Below are 19,466 nucleotides of genomic sequence, written 5' to 3' on the forward strand. Positions count from 1 at the left end.
CGGCGACTATGTGCTTGGAAGAGATAAACAAAGCATCAGGAGTCATCTGGAAGGAGAAGAAAACCAAGATTTTATGCTGGAGGTGGAGAAAAAAAGAGGATTGTGTGGAAAGGTGAGCTGTTTTTGCCGGAAGAAAACCTTGATATTGATTTTTCTAATAGTTTTTTTTCCAATTTAAGTTAGAGCGAAGTCTGGAAGCAGCCAGACTATCAAAGGGCTTTTTATTCAACATTAAATGGCTTTAAAATCAACCAAAACCCATGAATTATATATATGCTTTGCTTTGGAAATTTTGGAATTAAAATTTGATTTTGGAGACTATCAAAATTTCAACTGGAAAATTTTTGAAAGAAATTAAAAGAATTGAAAGCTACTCTGAGATTTTGTGTTGGGGACATCTGCTGTCGAAGTTGAAGTAGTAGTTGGCTGGATATTTTATTCTTTATTCACTGACTATGACCTTCACGAGATGGAGCTTAGCAGACTATTTCCATAACAAGTCATAAATAGCAGCTGGGAACCTGCTAGGAACCAGAAGAAAATATTTCTGATTTGATCTTCATTTAATAATAACAATAATAATAATAATAATAATAACAACAACAACAATAATAATAATTTATTAGATTTGTATGCCGCCCCTCTCTGAAGAGTCGGGGCGGCATACAACTTGGAAGGAGTAAAAAGATAGTCAGTTGGTTTTATTGGAGATACATTGGTCTTTTCAAATTTGGACAAGATGGAAGAAATAAGAGATCTATTTAAAGATATCATGCAAGACATTTCTGATTGGAGAGAAGAATATAGAAATGTTAATATTGTTTTTTCAACTGGAAGGCTTAACCAAGACTATATAGAAAATGATGAAGAGGAGGAAGAAGAGAGGAGTTAAGGGCAGCATAAAAATGAATAAATAAATAAATTTGTAATCAACATAACCAATTAAGTCTTCCCCTCCTTTTCTCCTCCCACTGACTAATTGAAATCCCAGCTCATTCTATACATTCTGTGCATCTGTTGTTGTACAAGCACTTACGCCTTTTAAGAAAGTTAGCTAGGCTGAAAAGGAAAATAAGTCTCTGAGATGATGAAAGAGGTGATTTTAGCAATGCTAAAATAGGGTAGTTATTCAGTGGGAAAACAAATGCATTGTACATATAAATACTAGTCAACTGAATTTCTCACTCCAAGTACACCAGAAAATCTCTGAAATCCTAAAAGGCCACTGGTAAATCAGCATAAACTAACAATGCTAGATTAGATACGCCCATGGTCAGATTCAATATAAACCAGTTTCTTTCTTACAGAATTGAAAATTGTCATGATGTGTGTCCTGTGTGACAAAAATTTAAAAGATCCTGATTTGTATACTAATAAAAATATAGCAAATCTTTTAAAAAATGCTTTGAGTTTTTTTGATGGCTTCTTGAAGAGCCAAGTGCTTCTGGATTCCTCTATGCTCCCAGTATCTTCCAATTCCAATTAAGTTCCAATTCAGTGCCTCTATGGGAATCATTTAAAAAGCCTTCCCACACACAGTTCAATTATGATTTTAAAAAGCAACTTGTTGTGCTTGAATGAAACCTCCCACATGGAGCTTGGTAGCTCCACCTAGGAGTGCAAATATTAAGTGAGGGTTGGAAATGGATTTTAATTGACTCATGCCAAAAGCAAACAAGCTTTCATGTTTGCTGATGATCTAGTAGTTTTTTTTGGATACTTTGCAATCAAGTACCTCGGGAAGAATATGTTTGAGGTTATGCATTTCATTAGTACAGTGATCCCTCGATTTTCGCGATCTCGTTCTTCGCGAAACGCTATATCGCGATTTTTCCACCCGATGACGTCACTCTCTTCCTTCCTTTCTCATCTTTCTTTCTCTCTCTCTTTCTCTATCTTGCTTCTTCCTCTCTCACACTCTCTTCCTCCCTCTCTCATCTCTTTCTTTCCTTCTCTCTCTTTCTCTATCTCTCCCCCTCTTGCTGGCGGGCGGCGGGCGGCCGGCGGGCGGCGGGTGGGCGCATCAGCGAGGAGCCGGGGTTTCCCCTTTGCGTGGGCGGCGGGGAAACCCGGATCTTCGTCTGCTCGCTGCTGCTGCGGCCGCCCAGCAGCTGATCTGCTCGGCGGCAGCAGCGAGGAGCCGAATCGGGCTTTCCCCTTTGCGTGGGCGGCGGGGAAACCCCGATCTTCGTCTGCTCGCTGCTGCTGCAGGCAGGCAGGCGGCGGACAAGCGGCGGGCGGACAAGCGAGGCAGCGGGCAAGCGGCGGGCGGACAAGCGGCGGGCAGGCAGCGGACAAGCGGCGGGCGGACAAGCGGCGGGCGCGGTGGCAGCGAGGAGCCGAAGATCGGGGTTTCCCCTTTGCGTGGGCGGCGGGGAAACCCTGATCTTCGGCTCCTCGCTGCTGCGGCGCTGCCGAGCAGATCAGCTGCTGGGCGGCGGAAGGAACCTTCCCTGGGTCTTCCCAGGTGCGGAAGTAAAAACACCATCTGCGCATGCGCGGCTATGGAAAAAGGGCACGCATGCGCAGATGGTGTTTTTACTTCCGCACCACTATATTGCGAAAAATCGAGTATCGCGAGGGGTCTTGGAACGTAACCCTCGCGATACTCGAGGGATCACTGTATATAAAAATCTAAACTGCAAATAAAACTAGATGAGTCTGGGAAACGTACACCACATACACAGGCTCAAGGATATGCACCAAAGACAAATTCTTTGTGTGTCCAATCACACTTGAATTTTGAATTGAATTTATTTGTTGTATTTATTTATTTGTCAAACATGTATAGCATATTAGTAGTTTGTATAAATATAAGTAAAAAGTAATAACAAGAGGACAATAGGGCAGTAGGACAGGGATGGTAGGCACAATGATGTGGTTATGCATACCACTAAATATATACTTGGAAGTAATAACTTGTAGACGACCCTCACTCTATCAAAGACCTTGGAGTACTCATATCCAATGACCTAAGACCTAAAGCCCACTGTAACAACATTGCCAAAAAAGCATTGAGTTATCAAGTTAATCTTACGTAGCTTCTTCTCTGGTAACATCGAACTGCTAACTAGAGCTTACAAAACATTTGTCAGACCAATTCTTGAATACAGCTCACCTGTATGGAACCCCTATTGCATATCAGACATTAATACAATTGAGAGTGTCCCGAAATATTTCACAAGAACAGTCCTTCGCTACTCCCCCCTCAACAAAATACCTTACTCCACCAGACTTGAAATTCTGAAATTAGATAATTTACAACTACTTCGCCTCCAAACTGATTAGTTCACAAAATCATACACCAAAATGTCCTTCCTGCTAATGACTACTTCACCTTCCACCACAACAACACAAGAGCATATAACAGATTTAAACTAAATTTAAACCACTCCAAACTAGACTGAAGAAAATACGACTTCAGCAATAGAGTGATCAACGCCTGGAATTCACTACCTGACTCTGTTGTTTCTTCCCCCAACCCCAAAATCTTCAACCTAGTTGACCTCTCCCCTTATCTAAGAGGTCTGTAAAGGGTGTGCATAAGCGCACCATTGTGCCTACGATCCCTGTCCTATTGTCTTTTTTATAATTACTTTCTGTGTTGTTTATATAAACTATTATCCTATACTTAATTGACAAATAAAATAAATAAAATAATTTATGTACGCCCATTACAGACCTCTTAGATAAGGGGTGACAGTCTAAGGTTAAAAATTTTGGGATTTGGAAAAGAAACACAGTTAGGTAGTGCATTCCAGGCATTGTTGCTAAAGTCATATTTTCTGCAGTCGAGTTTGGAGCGGTTTATGTTTAGTTTGAACTTATTTTATTTTATTTGTTTGTTTTGTCAAGTACATATTGGAGGTATATAAAGATATTATAATATCCATATACATACTAGTAAAAGAGAATAAAAAGAAAGATTAGGACAGGACGGAAGGCACGCTGGTGCACTTATGCAGTCTCCTCACTGACCTCTTAGGAATCGGGAGAGATCAACAATGGATAGTCTATGGCAGAGGTCTTCAAACTTGGGAACTTTAAGACCTGTGCACTTCAGCTCTCAGAATTCTCCAGCCAGCAGACCTGTGGACTTCAACTCCCAGAATTCTTCAGTCAGCTGTGCTGCCTGGAGAATTCTGGGAGTTGAAGTCCCCAGGTCTTAAAGTTCCCAAGTTTGAAAACCCCTGGTCTACGGTAAAGTTTTGGGGGTTACGAAATGATACTACAAAGTCTGGTATTGAGGTCCATGCATCAACTACTCGGTTACTTAAGTCGTATTTCCTGCAGTTTCTTCCCTAAAACCGTTGGGAGTGCCTTTAAGTACGATTAAAACGGCTGAACCGGTATGCAAAGCCGAAAGACGCGTTAAAAGAGCGCCGCGACACTCCCGTTTGCTTGTACACAAGGCAAAGGCGTCGCTCTTTTGGAAAAGCAGCTGAAGCCTTCACCGCGTTCTCCCTCTCTCCGAATCTAAGAGAGAGAGAGCACGAGCGAGAGCGCTCTTTCCTTCCCGATTGGTCAAAACGCCCGTACATGCGCAGAAGGCAAAATGACGTTCCCGACCAGCCTGCGGGCAAGTAAAGGAACGAGACGTTCCGATGGGATGGGATGAGGGGGGAAAGGAAGAGTCGGTGAGGTAGGAGGAGGGGCTTGAGTCCGCGCGTGCGCAGATCGTCGCCCCGCTGTTTCCCCGCGTCTCGCCCCCCACGCCCCCTTCGGAGCGGCTCCAGTCGAGCGCGCACGCAAGCCACCTGTGCGCGCGGGTGTCAAGTGGCACGCACGAGCGAGGGCGTGCGCGCTTTAGGTCCCTCACACATGAGGCGCGCCGTTGAGGCGCATTAAAAAAAAACACCACACGCGACGTGAGGGAAGGTCGCCGCTCTGTTCTTTCGCCTTCCCGCTATTGAGGCAGCCTTCAGGCGGGCAGCGGCGGTGGCTCCCGGAGGACTCCCCCGAGCCCGGGCTATGACCTGCCTGCCATGCTACCTGAGTGGCGGCAACCCCGGTGCCACCCTCCGCGCTTTGCTCAAATCTTTACGGCGGCAACCGCCGCCGAGGAGACAGCTCGCCGTCCCGCGCGTCCGCTTGGCTGAGCCCGCGGCTTCCTTCGCCGCCGCCGCAGGGCTCCCTCTACGTTGTCCGTCGCTGGCGGGAGAACGGCCGTCGTCTTGTTCGTCGCCGCCGCCTTCCTTTCCCCTTCCTCCTTCCCCTTCGCGGCGCTGCCTCGGCTCCGGCGGCAGCGGCGGCGGCTCCAGCTTGTCCTCCAAGGCCGACGGCGGCTTCCGCCCATCCCGGGTGGTGGTGGTGGCCAAGACGACCCGTTACGAGTTCGAGCAGCAGCGGTACCGATATGTAGGGCTCTCCGAGGAGGATCTCAAGCAGCTGGTGAGCGCCCCCCCCTCCACGCGCGGGGAAAGGAGACGGAGGAGCCTAGTGGGTGGTGGGTGCAAATGTGGCAGTGGTGGGGGGTGTATTTTTGGCGGTTTCTTTCGCCCCCCCCCCCCCACAGGTATCCCAGGTTGTGGGACCGAGGGAGAAGTCCACCAGCATACTTTGGCCGGCCTGGAAGGCTGCCTTAGGGATAATAAAGGCTTGCAAACCTGGTTCTTTGCACGTTTGAAAATTTAGAGCAATCTCTGGTTGGTCGGTCGGTCTGTCTATCTATCTATCTACCTACCTATTTATCTATATCTACCTACCTACTTACCCATCATCTGTCTATTATCTATCTATCTATCTATCTATCTATCTATCTATCTATCTATCTATCTAGTCAAGTAGGTATTGGTAGTATGCAAAGATATAACGAAGTTTATAAGTGTGGTATTTATTTTATTTATTTAGAATAGAACAGAATAGAATAGAATTTTATTGGCCAAGTATGATTGGACACACAAGGAATTTGTCTTGGTGCATATGCTCTCAGGGTACATAAAAGAAAAAGATAAATTTGTCAAGAATCATGTGGTACAACACTTAACGATTGTCATAGGGGTCAAATAAGCAATGAAGAAACAATCAGTATTAATTAAGAGAGGGGGGGCATACAATAAATAAATAAACAAACAAACAAATAAATAAATAAATAATCAATCAATCAATCAATCAATCAATCAATCAATCTTAGGATACAAGCAACAAGTTACAGTCATACAGTCCTAAGTGGGAGGAAAAGGATGATAGGAATGATGAGAAAAACTAGTAGAATAGAAGTGCAGATTTAGTAAAAAGTCTGACAGCGTTGAGGGAATTATTTGTTTAGTAGAGTGATGGCGTTTGGGAAAAAAATATTATTTATTAATCAGATTTCTATGCCACCCTTCTCCTGGGACTCAGGGCTGCTCACAATAAACAAATACTAACGTGAAGAAATCTAATATTAAAGCATACTAGAAATCTCACTACTAAAATACACACAGAAATCTAGTTTAAATAATATTCTAAAAACCCCTACATATTAAAAAAAACAAGCATCCACATCCATTCTATTATTTTTCACTCATAGGATGGGGTAGATGTTTAAAAATTTTCAGTGACCCCAGGCCTGTCGACAGAAATGCGTGTTCAAGGCCTTGTGAAAGACTGGGAGGGTGGGGGCAGTATGAATCTCCAGTGGGAGTTGATTCCAGAGGGCCGGGGTCGCCACAGAGAAGGCTCTTCCCTTAGGCCCTGCCAGATAGCAATGACTGGCTGATTAGACCTGGAGAAGGCCAACTCTGTGTGCCTAACCGGCCGCTGGGATACATAAGGCAGAAGACGGTCCTGTAGGTAATCTGGTCCCATGCCATATAGGACTTTATAGGTCATAACCAATACTTCGAATTGCGTTCAGAAACCAATCGGCAACCAGTGCAGCTCGCGGAGTGCTTGAGAAACATGGGCATATCTTGGCATGCCCATGACTGCTCATATGGCTGCATTTTGTACCACCTTTAGTCTCTGAATGCTCTTCAAAGGTAGCCCCATGTAGAGAGCATTGCAGTAGTCAAACCTATAGGCGATAAGGTCATGCATGACTGTCAAAAGAGACTCCCGGTCCAAATATTGATACTAATAATAGAGAAACATTAGGACAGGGAGGGTAGGCATGCTGGGGCACTTATGAATGCCCCTTACTGGCCTTTTAGGAATCAGGTGAGGTCCACAGTGGATAGTCTTAGGGTAAAGTTTTGGAGGTTAGATGATGATACTACTGAGTCAGATAATGAGTTCCATGCATTAAATAGGGATGAATTAATTAGGGATCTTGCAGCAGGAAGGGGAAAAAAGGAAGGGTTTTATAATGTGTGCGTATTCACGCACGTGGTGCAGCTATTTTAATAAAGGTTTGATTTGAGTTTGGAACTCCAGGCTGTCTTGAGTTTCAAGGGGTAATAAAAGTAGGTTATTAGTGAGAAAAGAGTTGTAAACAAAGGAGCCTTGTTTCACATCCTAGAGCCCAATTCAGTCATTGTGGAATAAACAGTCCCTGGTCAAGTCCATTGGCTGCATTTGAAGAAGTGTACAAAAGTTACACCAAAACAAACCTCAACATTGGTATAAGATTTGTTCTCTTTGTAGTAGAGAATCCAGATCTTGCTTTTCCATAGGCCTCGATATCCAGATAGGTATGATTAGAAAATATATAGATAAAACAAAGAAATATATTTGATATAACACTGCCTGGTATTGAATATGGAGGCTGATGCAGTAGATCTTGGACTACAAGAAAGAAAGTTGGGCTACACGTGTTCTTCTCACATAATTGCTTTCTTTAACCAGTTTACAGTTAAAGAAGTTAGGTTTTAATCAATGTATTGTAGCTAGTACTTAAATCAGATGACTTTACAAGGTAATTACTTAATTCAGGGAAGAGATAACCATAATTTATCTGTTCTCAGTTACACACAGCAGCAACAGTTGAAATAGAAGAACCAGTCCCTTTATTATTGTAAGGTTTGGTTGCTAAACACTTTTTGTTATCCAAGAAATATCAATTAGAAATAGCACCTACCTATTTCCAAGCAGCTAATTGATCTTGCTACAAATGTTATAATACAGTCTTCTAATGTTTTCAAGTCCCAGGTTTCAGAATTCAGTTATGATGATTGATACAGTAATTCTGAGATTGTAGCACAGGGATCATTTAGGGAAAACTGTTGGAGCATATGAGTTTGGCTCATATTTCTATTCAGAGTGTACAGTATGCTCTAACTATTCAACAATTTATTTATTTTATTTAAGTATATATATATTTGTCAGATAATTATAGGATGGTAATTTGTATAAACATAACATTAGAAAAGTAATGATAAAAGACAATAGGACAGAAGGGCAGAACATTTTCACAGGATCAAATTAAAGGTCTATTTAGTTCGGATGTCTTCAAACTTGGCAACTTTAAGACTTGTGGACTTTAACTCCCAGAATTCTAGGAGTTGAAGTCTACAAGTTTTAAAGTTGCCAAGTTCAGGGACCCCCTGATCTAGTTCCTGTAAGCAGAACATTATCTCAAGAGCATTTACTTGTTCCAAAGCAACTAGCCTTTAGAAACATACAGCCTTTAATATTAGAAGTAGCTTTCATGACTGATACCATCAATACATCTTTATATTATATTCTTTCAGGAACTAAAGATAAACAGTTAAGCAGTAACATGGGACATTACATTCTTCAGATGTTGAATCTTTAATCATGTTTTCATCTGGTTAGTCTTCAGTAATCTAGAGACTTTAGTGTGTTTGATTTCAACTTCTATCACTTCCAGGCAGTACTCCAGACTGGAGAATGTTGGCTAGATTCTTCAGTTATCTACTTTAGTTGTTAATTCTTCATTTTTAAGCATGCTGAATGCTTATGTGAAATGTAACATTAGCCATTCTGATTAATTTTAAGTACAGTGATCCCTCTATTATCGCGAGGGTTCCGTTCCAAGACCCCTCGCAATAATCGATTTTTCGCGATGTAGGGTTGCGGAAGTAAAAACACCATCTGCGCATGCGCGCCCTTTTTTCTATGGCCGCGCATGCGTAGATGGTGGAGTTTGCATTCCCCGCCGCCCAAGCAAAGGGGAAACCCCGATTCGGTTCCTCGCTGCTGCTGCGCTACCGAGCAGATCAGCTGCTGGGCGGCCGAAGGAACCTTCCCTGGGTCTTCCCCCTCTTGCTGGCAGGCGGGCGAGCGGCGGGCATCAGCGAGGAGCCGGGGTTTCCCCTTTGCGTGGGCGGCCGGGAAGACCCAGGTTGGGGGTTCGGGGGGGGTGCTGGGAAGCCCCCCAGGCCGGCTGCAACCTTTTAAAACAGCCGCGCCGCTTCCCAGCTGAGTCCTGAAGCCAAACGCGGAAGTTCGCCTTTGGCGTTTGGCTTCAGGACTCAGCTGGGAAGTGGCGCGGCTGTTTTAAAAGGTCGCAGCCGGCCTGGGGGGCTTCCCAGCACCCCCCGAACCCAGGTTGGGGGTTCAGGGGGGTGCTGGGAAGCCCCCCAGGCCGGCTGCGACCTTTTAAAACAGCCGCGCCGCTTCCCAGCTGACTCCCGAAGCCAAACCCGGAAGTGGTTTTTTTTTAAAATTAATATTTTTTTTAAATCGCGATATAGCGTTTCGCGAAGATCGAGATCGCGAAACTCGAGGGATCACTGTATATGCATACGGTAAAGCAAGTAAGTAAATAAATAAAAATCAATGAAATCAAATGAGAGCTAGTTTGGTCTAGAAGATAAGAGCCAGTTTGATCTAGAGATTAAGGCACAGAGTAGATGCATGTTCTGTCTTAAGCTTGAAAGCTGGCTGGATAACCTTAGGCCAATCACTTTCTCAGCCCACAATGACTGGCTCAGGTGACAATTCCTGGCTTGTTGGTCAATTCTTAAGCAACCAATGGATCATTTGTTGATCCAGAAAAAGCAAATCCTGTATTTATGGGGAAGAACAAATATGAATGAGATAAAATAAGATCTTAAACACAAATCAATTTCAGTTCTTTTGGGTCTCCCAGATGTGTCCTGGGCATCCTGTAATACTTTGAAGTAGACGGGATGAATGCAGACAGAAAATATATTCCCCCAAAATCATTTGTTTTGCTCCTAGTTCTGTTCCCATTCAGTCCAGCATACTTTTTCTTGGCAGCAGTTTTTTAGAGCCATGTGGATGTATTGTTTACAGTTGCTAGACTACTCCCCCCCCCCAAACTTCAAAACAGTTTCTCCAGAATAAGTGGCTTACTGTAGTGCAGTACTTTCACACAATCATCAGTGATTTGTTGTTGGGGAGTAGAATAGAGCCAGATTTTGTCCATGGAACATAGTGCTGTTAAGCTATTACTTGTCATTCAAGTCTTGCTCTGTTTTTCAGATGACAGCAGCAGTGGTTCCTTAAAGTGGTGCCACTGTGCTGATTCTGATCTTATGTGCACAGGATACTTGGATTGTGGAAACAATGCTTTCTCATCACTTGTATTTATTCTATCAATTAGCAAAATATTTCAGTCTTTTCCCAAGGATTTAGAAATGCTGGTATTCATTTGAAACACTTTTGTCTATTCAGTAGTGATAAAATAGTTACTAAATAACTTCTCTAAACACTGTTATGGTTTTTGCTTCTTTCTATTGTATTTATCCTAAACAAAAATGACCCTGAATTTGAAAGAGAAGGGAGATTAGATAGAAAAATATTAGAAATGGGCAGAAATTATTTGCAAAGCTCACACTTCATCAGTCTGATTTACCAACTGGTATGTGTGTGGGTGTCTACACACAAATTATTGACAATGAAATAAACGTAACTGCTAGTAAAATAAAACAAGATAGTTTTATTTTAAGATAACTTTCAGTCGGTCCAGTCATGATTATATTTCAATATCATTAAGAAAATAAATTGCAGACTAGAATATAAAGACTGAAATACCTATATAGTATGTTTTTCAGAGTCTTTTTTTCCTGGAATGTAGTTTTGGTAGGACATTCTTAACCCAATGAGATTGGCTTTGTTGACTTTTTCAGAGTCTCTGAAAAAGACTCTGATAGTGAGTATTTACAACATGTTCTGATAACATTATCCAAAGGTCAGACATTTGGACACATTAGCTTTAGTTAAAGAAACATTTTCACTGAACTAAGTTGGTTTCATTGTATGACTGGATTGAAGCATTGTCTTTTGATACATATAGTTAATAGGTGTTAATAGGATGGATATCTACTGCTATATTGCTGTAATAAAAACTAATGCAAAGTAAACTTGTATAGAAGAAAAATAAAGAGTAAAAGTGAAAAAAGAAAAAAATGAAATAAAGAAAAAGAAAAGAAACATATAAAGAAGTTAGTTCCACACCTCATCATCAAGTATAAACTAATTTGGTAGCTCTTTCACCCTGTAAAATTGAACATATCTCATCTTCCTATAACCATTCCTTATTTATAAGCAAATCCATAAAACATCAACTTTTCAATACTGGCAGATTATTATTTTTGAAGGATGTCACATATCAGGCTCTAGAATCATCACATATTATACCTCATATTAAACTGTTGTCATAAATAGAGCAGAGTTGAACATTTCAGTTAGCTCCGATAAGGAATTCACTTGCAGTGTGACTTATGTACATAAGAGTTTATTGTGAAAGTAAGATACAGCAGTAGTCGTGCCATTCTAATTATGACCTGGTGTGAAGGTCTTTTACATTAGACTTCTGATACACATATTTTTAAAGGTTTGGAATGTCCTGATTTTCTTTTTTTTTAAAAACGGTATTTCAAAATTCTTGGAGATAAATCAAATACACAGCTTTCACAATGTAATATGTGGGTTACATTTATTGAGAAGTTATGTAAGCAGAGATTAATATAGAAATATTATATATATTTTTTGTTATTTCTGACCAACTATAGTCTGATATACAGTATTGAGTAATTTTGTAAAGAAGTGATATTCTAATTCCTTTTTTATGCATCATTGTATTAACTTGACTACTTAATTAAAATGAAACGAAATGTAGTATTGTTCCTCTAGTTTTTGCTGGCCATATACTCACTTTGTTGTGAGTTTATAATGTACACAAGTTGTATGTTAAGAATCTACTGTAGTTTATTTCTGTACATGCAGCATTAACTATGTTTAGACAAAACTCTTTCAGTTTAATCAGTCAAGCAAACACTTGTAGTTCTGTGCATCTTTCGAAATATGTCCAATCAGCTGAATAGTCTGACAATGAATACAGAGAATGCAGCCAAAATTTTGAGGGCTGTAGAAAATTGTAATGAAGTGGTTATTGGAAATGGTGCCTGCTAAAAATATGGCTGATTCTGTTTTCCCATTTGTTCTACATTTTCATTGATTTACTAGGTTTATTTTAAATTCTATTTTCTGTTTGGTTACCATGATTGAAATAACTCAAACACGTGGTTACACGATAGTTTTGGAGCTGTTCCAATTTGTTGGCAGACAAATTCATGTAATTGGGTCACATATGATTTTGAGTATTAGTTATTAGTTAGTAGAAAGTCCGCAAAAGTTATTGTAATGGTAAAACCATGCTCTGAGGTGTAGACTTAATCCACTACTCCTCTATAGGATGGGAAGTCTGTAAGAATGAACCATCCAGGAGATTAATATACTGTACTCAAATAATTATTTCATACTATTATTAAAAGCCTGGTCATTAGAAATATGGTGATGATCCAAGCAACTGACATTGTTCTAGGTTGTATTTTTCTATGTAAAGCTTATTTATGGTAGCGTCATATTCACTGGAATTGAGGAAAAATGAATTCAAAAAATAAATAAAATTCAGAGAGAGGAAAAATAATCGAACTGAGAAATTATAGGTCCATGATGGCGAAGCTATGTGCCACATGTGGCATGCAGAGCTATATCTGAGGACACATAATGCATTGTCCTATGTCAGTTCCAGCCTGCGCGCATGCAAGGGAGAGGAGGGGTAGCATTGGAGAGGGCTGGGTATGCATGCAAGGGAGGAGGGTATTGAATTATTGTTTGTGCACACTATTGCACTCGTGCCATTTTGGCACTCGAGCAAAAAATGGTCCGCCATAAGTGCTATAGGTGATAGCTCCTTAATAAACAGTTTATTAAGCTCACTTGAAATCATGGTCTCATTTCCTATTTTGCTTTGAAGTTATTAACCATTGTTTCTTGGTTTGAGAAAGATGGAAAACTTACATGAGGGTCAGATGTGAGGCAGTCCAGTTCATTAAGATAAAATTTGATTAACACAATTAATGCTTATATAAAAAGTCTGTAGGCTTATAGCATAAAATGGTAATGTGTTGCAAATTCTTACACTGTTTTTTAATTTTAAAATATTTTTACCTGATATACGTGCTTGAAAAATAATTTTTAAGTTTCTAATTCTTCGTGTTTTTCCTTTTTTAAATGCTTGTGTTATTTTAATTTGTTTTGCCAATTTTGTCTTTCACAGCTTGCATTAAAAGGATCTAATTATAGTGGTCTATTAGAGCGGCATCGGATTCATACCAAAAATGTGGAACATATTGTAAATAGTCTAAGGTAAGAGTATATATCAAGAATTTTTATTATAATTGAAGTAATGTCAATGAGCAGAGGCTCTGAACTACGTTATACAATAGAATAGAATAGAATTCTTTATTGGCCAAGTGTTATTAGACATACAAGGAATTTTCTTTGTGCATATTCTCTCAGTGAACATAAAGTTCCACATAAAGAGCTGATAGATAAATTAGTGAAGATTGGACTTAATCCCTGGATAGTTCAATGGATTTGCAGCTGGCTGAAGTGTAGACATCAGAGAGTTATTGTTAACGGCGAGTATTCTGAGCAGAGTCAGGTTACAAGCGGTGTGCCACAAGGGTCTGTTCTGGGTCCTATTCTTTTTAATATGTTTGTGAGTGACATAGGGGAAGGTTTGGTAGGGAAGGTTTGCCTATTTGCTGATGACTCTAAAGTGTGCAATAGGGTTGATATTCCTGGAGGCGTCTGTAATATGGTAAATGATTTAGCTTTACTAGATAAATGGTCAAAGCAATGGAAACTGCAGTTTAATGTTTCCAAATGTAAAATAATGCACTTGGGGAAAAGGAATCCTCAATCTGAGTATTGTATCGGCAGTTCTGTGTTAGCAAATACTTCAGAAGAAAAGGATTTAGGGGTAGTGATTTCTGACAGTCTCAAAATGGGTGAACAGTGCAGTCAGGCGGTAGGGAAAGCAAGTAAGATGCTTGGCTGCATAGCTAGAGGTATAACAAGCAGGAAGAGGGAGATTATGATCCCGCTATATAGAATGCTGGTGAGACCTCATTTGGAATACTGTGTTCAGTTCTGAAGACCTCACCTACAAAAAGATATTGACAAAATTGAACGGGTCCAAAGACGGGCTACAAGAATGGTGGAAGGTCTTAAGCATAAAACGTATCAGGAAAGACTTAATGAACTCAATCTGTATAGTCTGGAGCAGTGTTTTTCAACCAGTGTGCCGTGGCACATTAGTGTGCCGTGAGACATGGGCAGGTGTGCCGCAAAGCTCAGAGAGAAAGAAAGCAAGAGAGAGAGAAAGCAAGAGAGAAAGAAAGCAAGAGAGAGAGAAAGAAAGAAAGCAAGAGAGAGAGAGAGAAAAAGAACTAGAGAGAAAGAAAGCAAGAGAGAGAAAGAACAAGAGAAAGAGAGAGAGAGTGAAAGAGAGAAAGAAAGCAAGAGAGAGAGAGAGAAAGAGAGGGAGGGAAGGAGAGAGAGAGAAAGACATAGAGGGACGTAGGGAGGGAGAGAGAAAGAGAGCAAAAAAGAGAGGAAGGAAGGAAGAGAAAGAAAGAGGGATGGAGAGAGAGATAAAGAAAGAGGAAGGAAGGGAGAGAAAGAGGGCGGGAGAAAGAAATTGAGCGAAGGGGAGGAAGAGAGAGAATTTTTTTGTTCAAACTTTTTTTAGCCCCCCACCCCCACCCACCCCGCCCCGCTCAATGTGCCTCAGGGTTTCGTAAATGTAAAAAATGTGCCGCGGCTCAAAAAAGGTCGAAAATCACTGGTCTGGAGGACAGAAGGAAAAGGGGGGACATGATCGAAACATTTAAATATATTAAAGGGTTAAATAAGGTCCAGGAGGGAAGTGTTTTTAATAGGAAAGTGAACACAAGGACAAGGGGACACAATCTGAAGTTAGTTGGGGGAAAGATCAAAAGCAACATGAGAAAATATTATTTTACTGAAAGAGTAGTAGATCCTTGGAACAAACTTCCAGCAGACATGGTAGATAAATCCACAGTAACTGAATTTAAACATGCCTGGGATAAACATATATCCATCCTAAGATAAAATACAGAAAATAGTATAAGGGCAGACTAGATGGACCATGAGGTCTTTTTCTGCCGTCAGACTTCTATGTTTCTATGTTTCTAAGAAAATATATATTTGTCAAGAATCATGAGGTATAACAATGATTGCCATTGGGGTCAAATAACAATGAAGAAACAATATTAATAAAAATCTTAATGATACAAGCAACAAGTTATAGTCATACAGTCATAAGTGGGAGGAAATGGGTGATAGCAATGATGAGAAAAAAATAGTAGTAATAGTAGTGCAGACTTAGTAAATAGTTTGACAGTGTTGAGGGAATTATTTGTTTAGCAGAGTGATGGCGTTTGGGGAAAACTGTTCTTTATTCTAGTTGTCTTGGTGTGCAGCGCTCTATAGCGACGCTTTGAGGGTAGGAGTTGAAACAGTTTATGTCCAGGATGTGAGGGGGTCAGTAAATATTCTCACAGCCCTCTTTTTGACTCATGCAATATACAGGTCCTCAATGGAAAGCATGTTAGCAGCAATTGTTTTTTCTGCAGTTCTGATCCTCTGAAGTCTGTGTTGGTCTTGTTGGGTTGCAGAACCAAACCAGACAGTTATAGAGGTGCAGATGACAGACTCAATGATTCCTCTGTAGAACTGTATCAGCAGTTCCTTGGGCAGTTTGAGCCTCCTGAGTTGGCATAGAAAGAACATTCTTTGTTGTGCTTTTTTAATGACGTTTTTGATGTTAGGTGACCATTTTAGATCTTGAGATATGATAGAACTTAGAAATTTGAAAGTCTCTACTACTGATAGTGTGTGGTCTAGTATTGTGAGAGGTGGTAGAATGGGAGGGTTTCTCCTAAAGTCTACCACCATTATTATTATATTCCCTGTTTTAAAAATATTATATACAGTAGTCCCTCGCTATACCGCGCTTCACCTACTGCGGCTTCACTTCATCGCGGGTTTCTGAGGAAGTCGATCGGCAGATTTAAACAGCCCGCCGAACTCGATCGGCAGGTTTTTTTTAAATATATATATATCTAAAATTGTAAATACTGTATTTAAATACTGTATCTAAAATAAATACTGTATGGGAAGGGTTTATAAACACTTAAAACAATGAAAACTTACCAAACAATTACAATATAAATACTTAAATAAGTACTATCAGTCAATAAATTCCCCATCGCGGATTTCACCTATCGCGGCCAGGTCTGGAACGTAACACCAGCGATAGGTGAGGGACTACTGTAATGACTCCAATCTAATAGTACACGTAGTCCTCTACTTACAACTATAATTGAGCTGGAATTATAGTCATAAGTCATGTCAGTTATTAAACTTGTGACCACATGGCCACTCCTGATTTTACTAATTGTAATTGTTAAGCAAATACATTGTTCACAATGGGTGTTTTTTGCCCAAAACCAGAAATAAGCACTGATTTTCAGCAAAAGATTCATTTATTATGGTCATGTGAATATAGAATATTGCAAACAACCCTAAATACGGGCTGGTTGCTGAGCCAAAATATGATCACTTGTGATCACATCTAAAGCTATAATGTGAGAGTTGGGAGGGTTGCCTTCAGGTCAGTCTTGATTCCTGGTGACTGCTTGCACATAAATTAGGACTCATGGTCTCTCGGTTTCCAGGCTGGAGCCTTAGCCACTACACCAAACTGGCTCTCTTAATCAGCAATACCTAGTCTGAACTTCAAATATGACTGTGAGATGTTGCAAAGAGCCATAAATGTGGGCTGGTTGTTCAGCGCCCAAAATGCAATCACATGGCTGCAGCGATGTTTGTGACCATTAGAACTTCACATTCAGATTATAAGCAATGCTGGGGAGGTCAGTCGTAATTTCAAACAGTCACCAAGCAACTTGTCATAAGTCAAGGAATACAGTACCCGCATATGAACGCTGTAAAGCAAATTGGATTTAGCATCAAAAGATACTTCTGAGTGGAGGGAACACAAATGTATCAGATGCAATAGCTTAAAGCAGAAACATCTTTGCTGAGATCCTGCATGCTTTGAAACACTTCTGCAGATAATATCTGAAATCCTAATAGGTAACTTTGCTCTTTGTTGCTTGTTATGTATAGTTTTTATTGTTACGTCTGTTTTTATTGTTGCTATTTGATCCCTTTGAGTGGATGTTGACTCCTGGTGTTTTCTTGGCAAGTTTTTTCCAAAGTGGGTTGCTATTGCCTCTTCCTAGGGATGAGAGCTAAAGCAAGGCTAGAATTCATGGCATCCTGATTTGTAGCCCGCTGCCTTAACCACTATACCAAATTGGTTCCTACATTTTTCTGATTCCAAGTGATTTAATCCTTGCAGATACATGGATTACATGGATTTAACATGTGGAAGAGCTGAATGTAATAAGTGGATATTTTCTTTTTTCTTTTTTAAGGTTTTTTATTTTTTCTCCACACATCAAATATTTACATCACCATACACAGAGCATAGTAATATATCTCAACAAGTATTCATTACTTTGGCTTCAATATATACTATTACTATCGGTATCTGCCAGTCTGAATTTCCATTATCTCTTCACTCCTCCCCTCTTCTCCCATCTACTTTCTTGCACTTTCTCTCCCCCATCCTTCTCTCCCTTCTCCACCACCTATCTCCTCCATCTCTTCCTACTTCCCCTTTCTCCTCCCGTTCCCTGAGTGAATTATCTCTGTTCTAGTAGCTATTTGTTACGACAGGCTGGCAGTTTCGTTCTTTATTCTTCTAATATTGCCAGTCCTGTTATTATATTATTGTTTTTCAATTTTATATTCATATTTATCTTAGATGTGTATCATTTATCTAGTGCTACCTCCTAACCTATTTTTGTCATCTGGGTTGTCGGTGTTGTTTCTAATAAGTGGATATTTTCAAAGAACTGATAACTCGGCCTGATGTAAATGATTGCTCTGTTCTACAAGATTGTCAGCAGATCATATGAGTTTGTCAGTATTTAGGCTTTACTTTTTCCCTTCCTTTTTTTCCTAGGAGACATTGACTTACTTCACTTTTTGCATTTTTTTAACCATGAAAACCAGAATAATCATTTGCTTTTCAATATAACTCTGTAGAAATGAGAAGATTGAAGTTCGGCTTGTGAAACGGAGAGACTATGATGAAGAGACTGTCCGGTGGGCAGATGCTGTTATAGCAGCAGGAGGTATTAACTTGTGAGTGGGGAAATGTATTTTGAGTTATTGAAAACTTGAATAAATACTTTTGCAGAAATATGAAGGCCAAATTTGCCAATCTATAAGTACCGTAAGTCTAAGCTAAACATTGGTGAATTGCCAGGCCCTGATGAGACTGCAAGATCCAGTCAATCCTTTATTTTCTTACATCTAATTGACCGAATAGTACCAAATTAAAGCTATTACTTTCTTACCTACTGATATATCCTGAGAAATTCTAGTGTGTGGTTACCCTGAACCTTTTGCCTCTACCCTCTGGGATAAGCCTTCACATCTTCCCGCCATCTCCCAGCCCTCCCAGCTTGCACCAGTCACTTGTACACCTTCTTTGACATGTGCCTCCCATGCACAGGGGTGTGGTCCTCCCTTGCCCGAACAAGTAGTGACCCGCTGGTGATGTCACAATGGCATCACAGATCTGGTTTGGTCATGCTGGTCCGTGAGTGCTACCATCTTTTTGGGGGAGGGTGTTTACTGATTGAATTTTTTTTCCTCTGCTGCTACTTGAAAAAGCTCCCCCCCACCTGCCCCCAGGTTTATGCTTACCTTTATTCCTTCTTTGCACCTCCTTGTTGCATACCTAGTCTGCACTGTGGTTCTATCACAGTTTTGTGTAGTCTTGTGTACCCTTTCCAATCTACCATTTACCTGCTTGCAACTTCCCATTGACTTTTCCACTTACAGTGGAACCTCAAGATACGAACCTAATTGGTTCCAGGGGGAGGTTCGTAACACGAAAGGTTCGTAAGACGAAACATTGTTTCCCATAGGAAACAATGTAAAGTCAATTAATCTGTGCAACCAAAAAAAACCCGCAAAAAAACCGCTGCCGCCCGGCTGTGACCTTTTAAAACAGCCGCGCGGCTTTCCAGCAGCCTCTGAACGCCAAACACGGAAGTTTGGGTTTGGCGTTCGGCTTCGGGAGACGGCTGGGAAGCCGCGCGGCTGTTTTAAAATGTCACAGCCGGGCTGGGGGGCTTCCCAGCAACCCCCCCAGCCCG

At 40.8% G+C, this 19,466-nt stretch overlaps 1 protein-coding gene across 3 annotated transcripts in view; it reads left to right on the forward strand.

Moving 5' to 3' along the window:
• The first annotated feature begins 4,611 nt into the window (after positions 1–4,611).
• NADK2 (NAD kinase 2, mitochondrial) overlaps positions 4,612–19,466 on the forward strand; it is a 34,257-nt gene continuing 19,402 nt past the window's right edge. Inside the window, exons 1-3 of one of the 3 annotated variants that reach the window (XM_070743437.1) lie at positions 4,612–5,391; positions 13,415–13,503; positions 18,346–18,434. In XM_070743437.1, coding sequence (XP_070599538.1) covers positions 4,972–5,391; positions 13,415–13,503; positions 18,346–18,434 — 598 coding nt within the window. In that variant the 5' untranslated portion in view covers positions 4,612–4,971. Of the gene's footprint in view, positions 5,392–13,414; positions 13,504–18,345; positions 18,445–19,466 lie in introns of those variants that run through there. The other 2 variants (XM_070743438.1, XM_070743439.1) reach the window with 2 other exon arrangements.

The sequence above is a fragment of the Erythrolamprus reginae genome, chromosome 2 (assembly GCF_031021105.1).
Source record: "Erythrolamprus reginae isolate rEryReg1 chromosome 2, rEryReg1.hap1, whole genome shotgun sequence".
Lineage (NCBI taxonomy): Eukaryota > Metazoa > Chordata > Lepidosauria > Squamata > Dipsadidae > Erythrolamprus > Erythrolamprus reginae.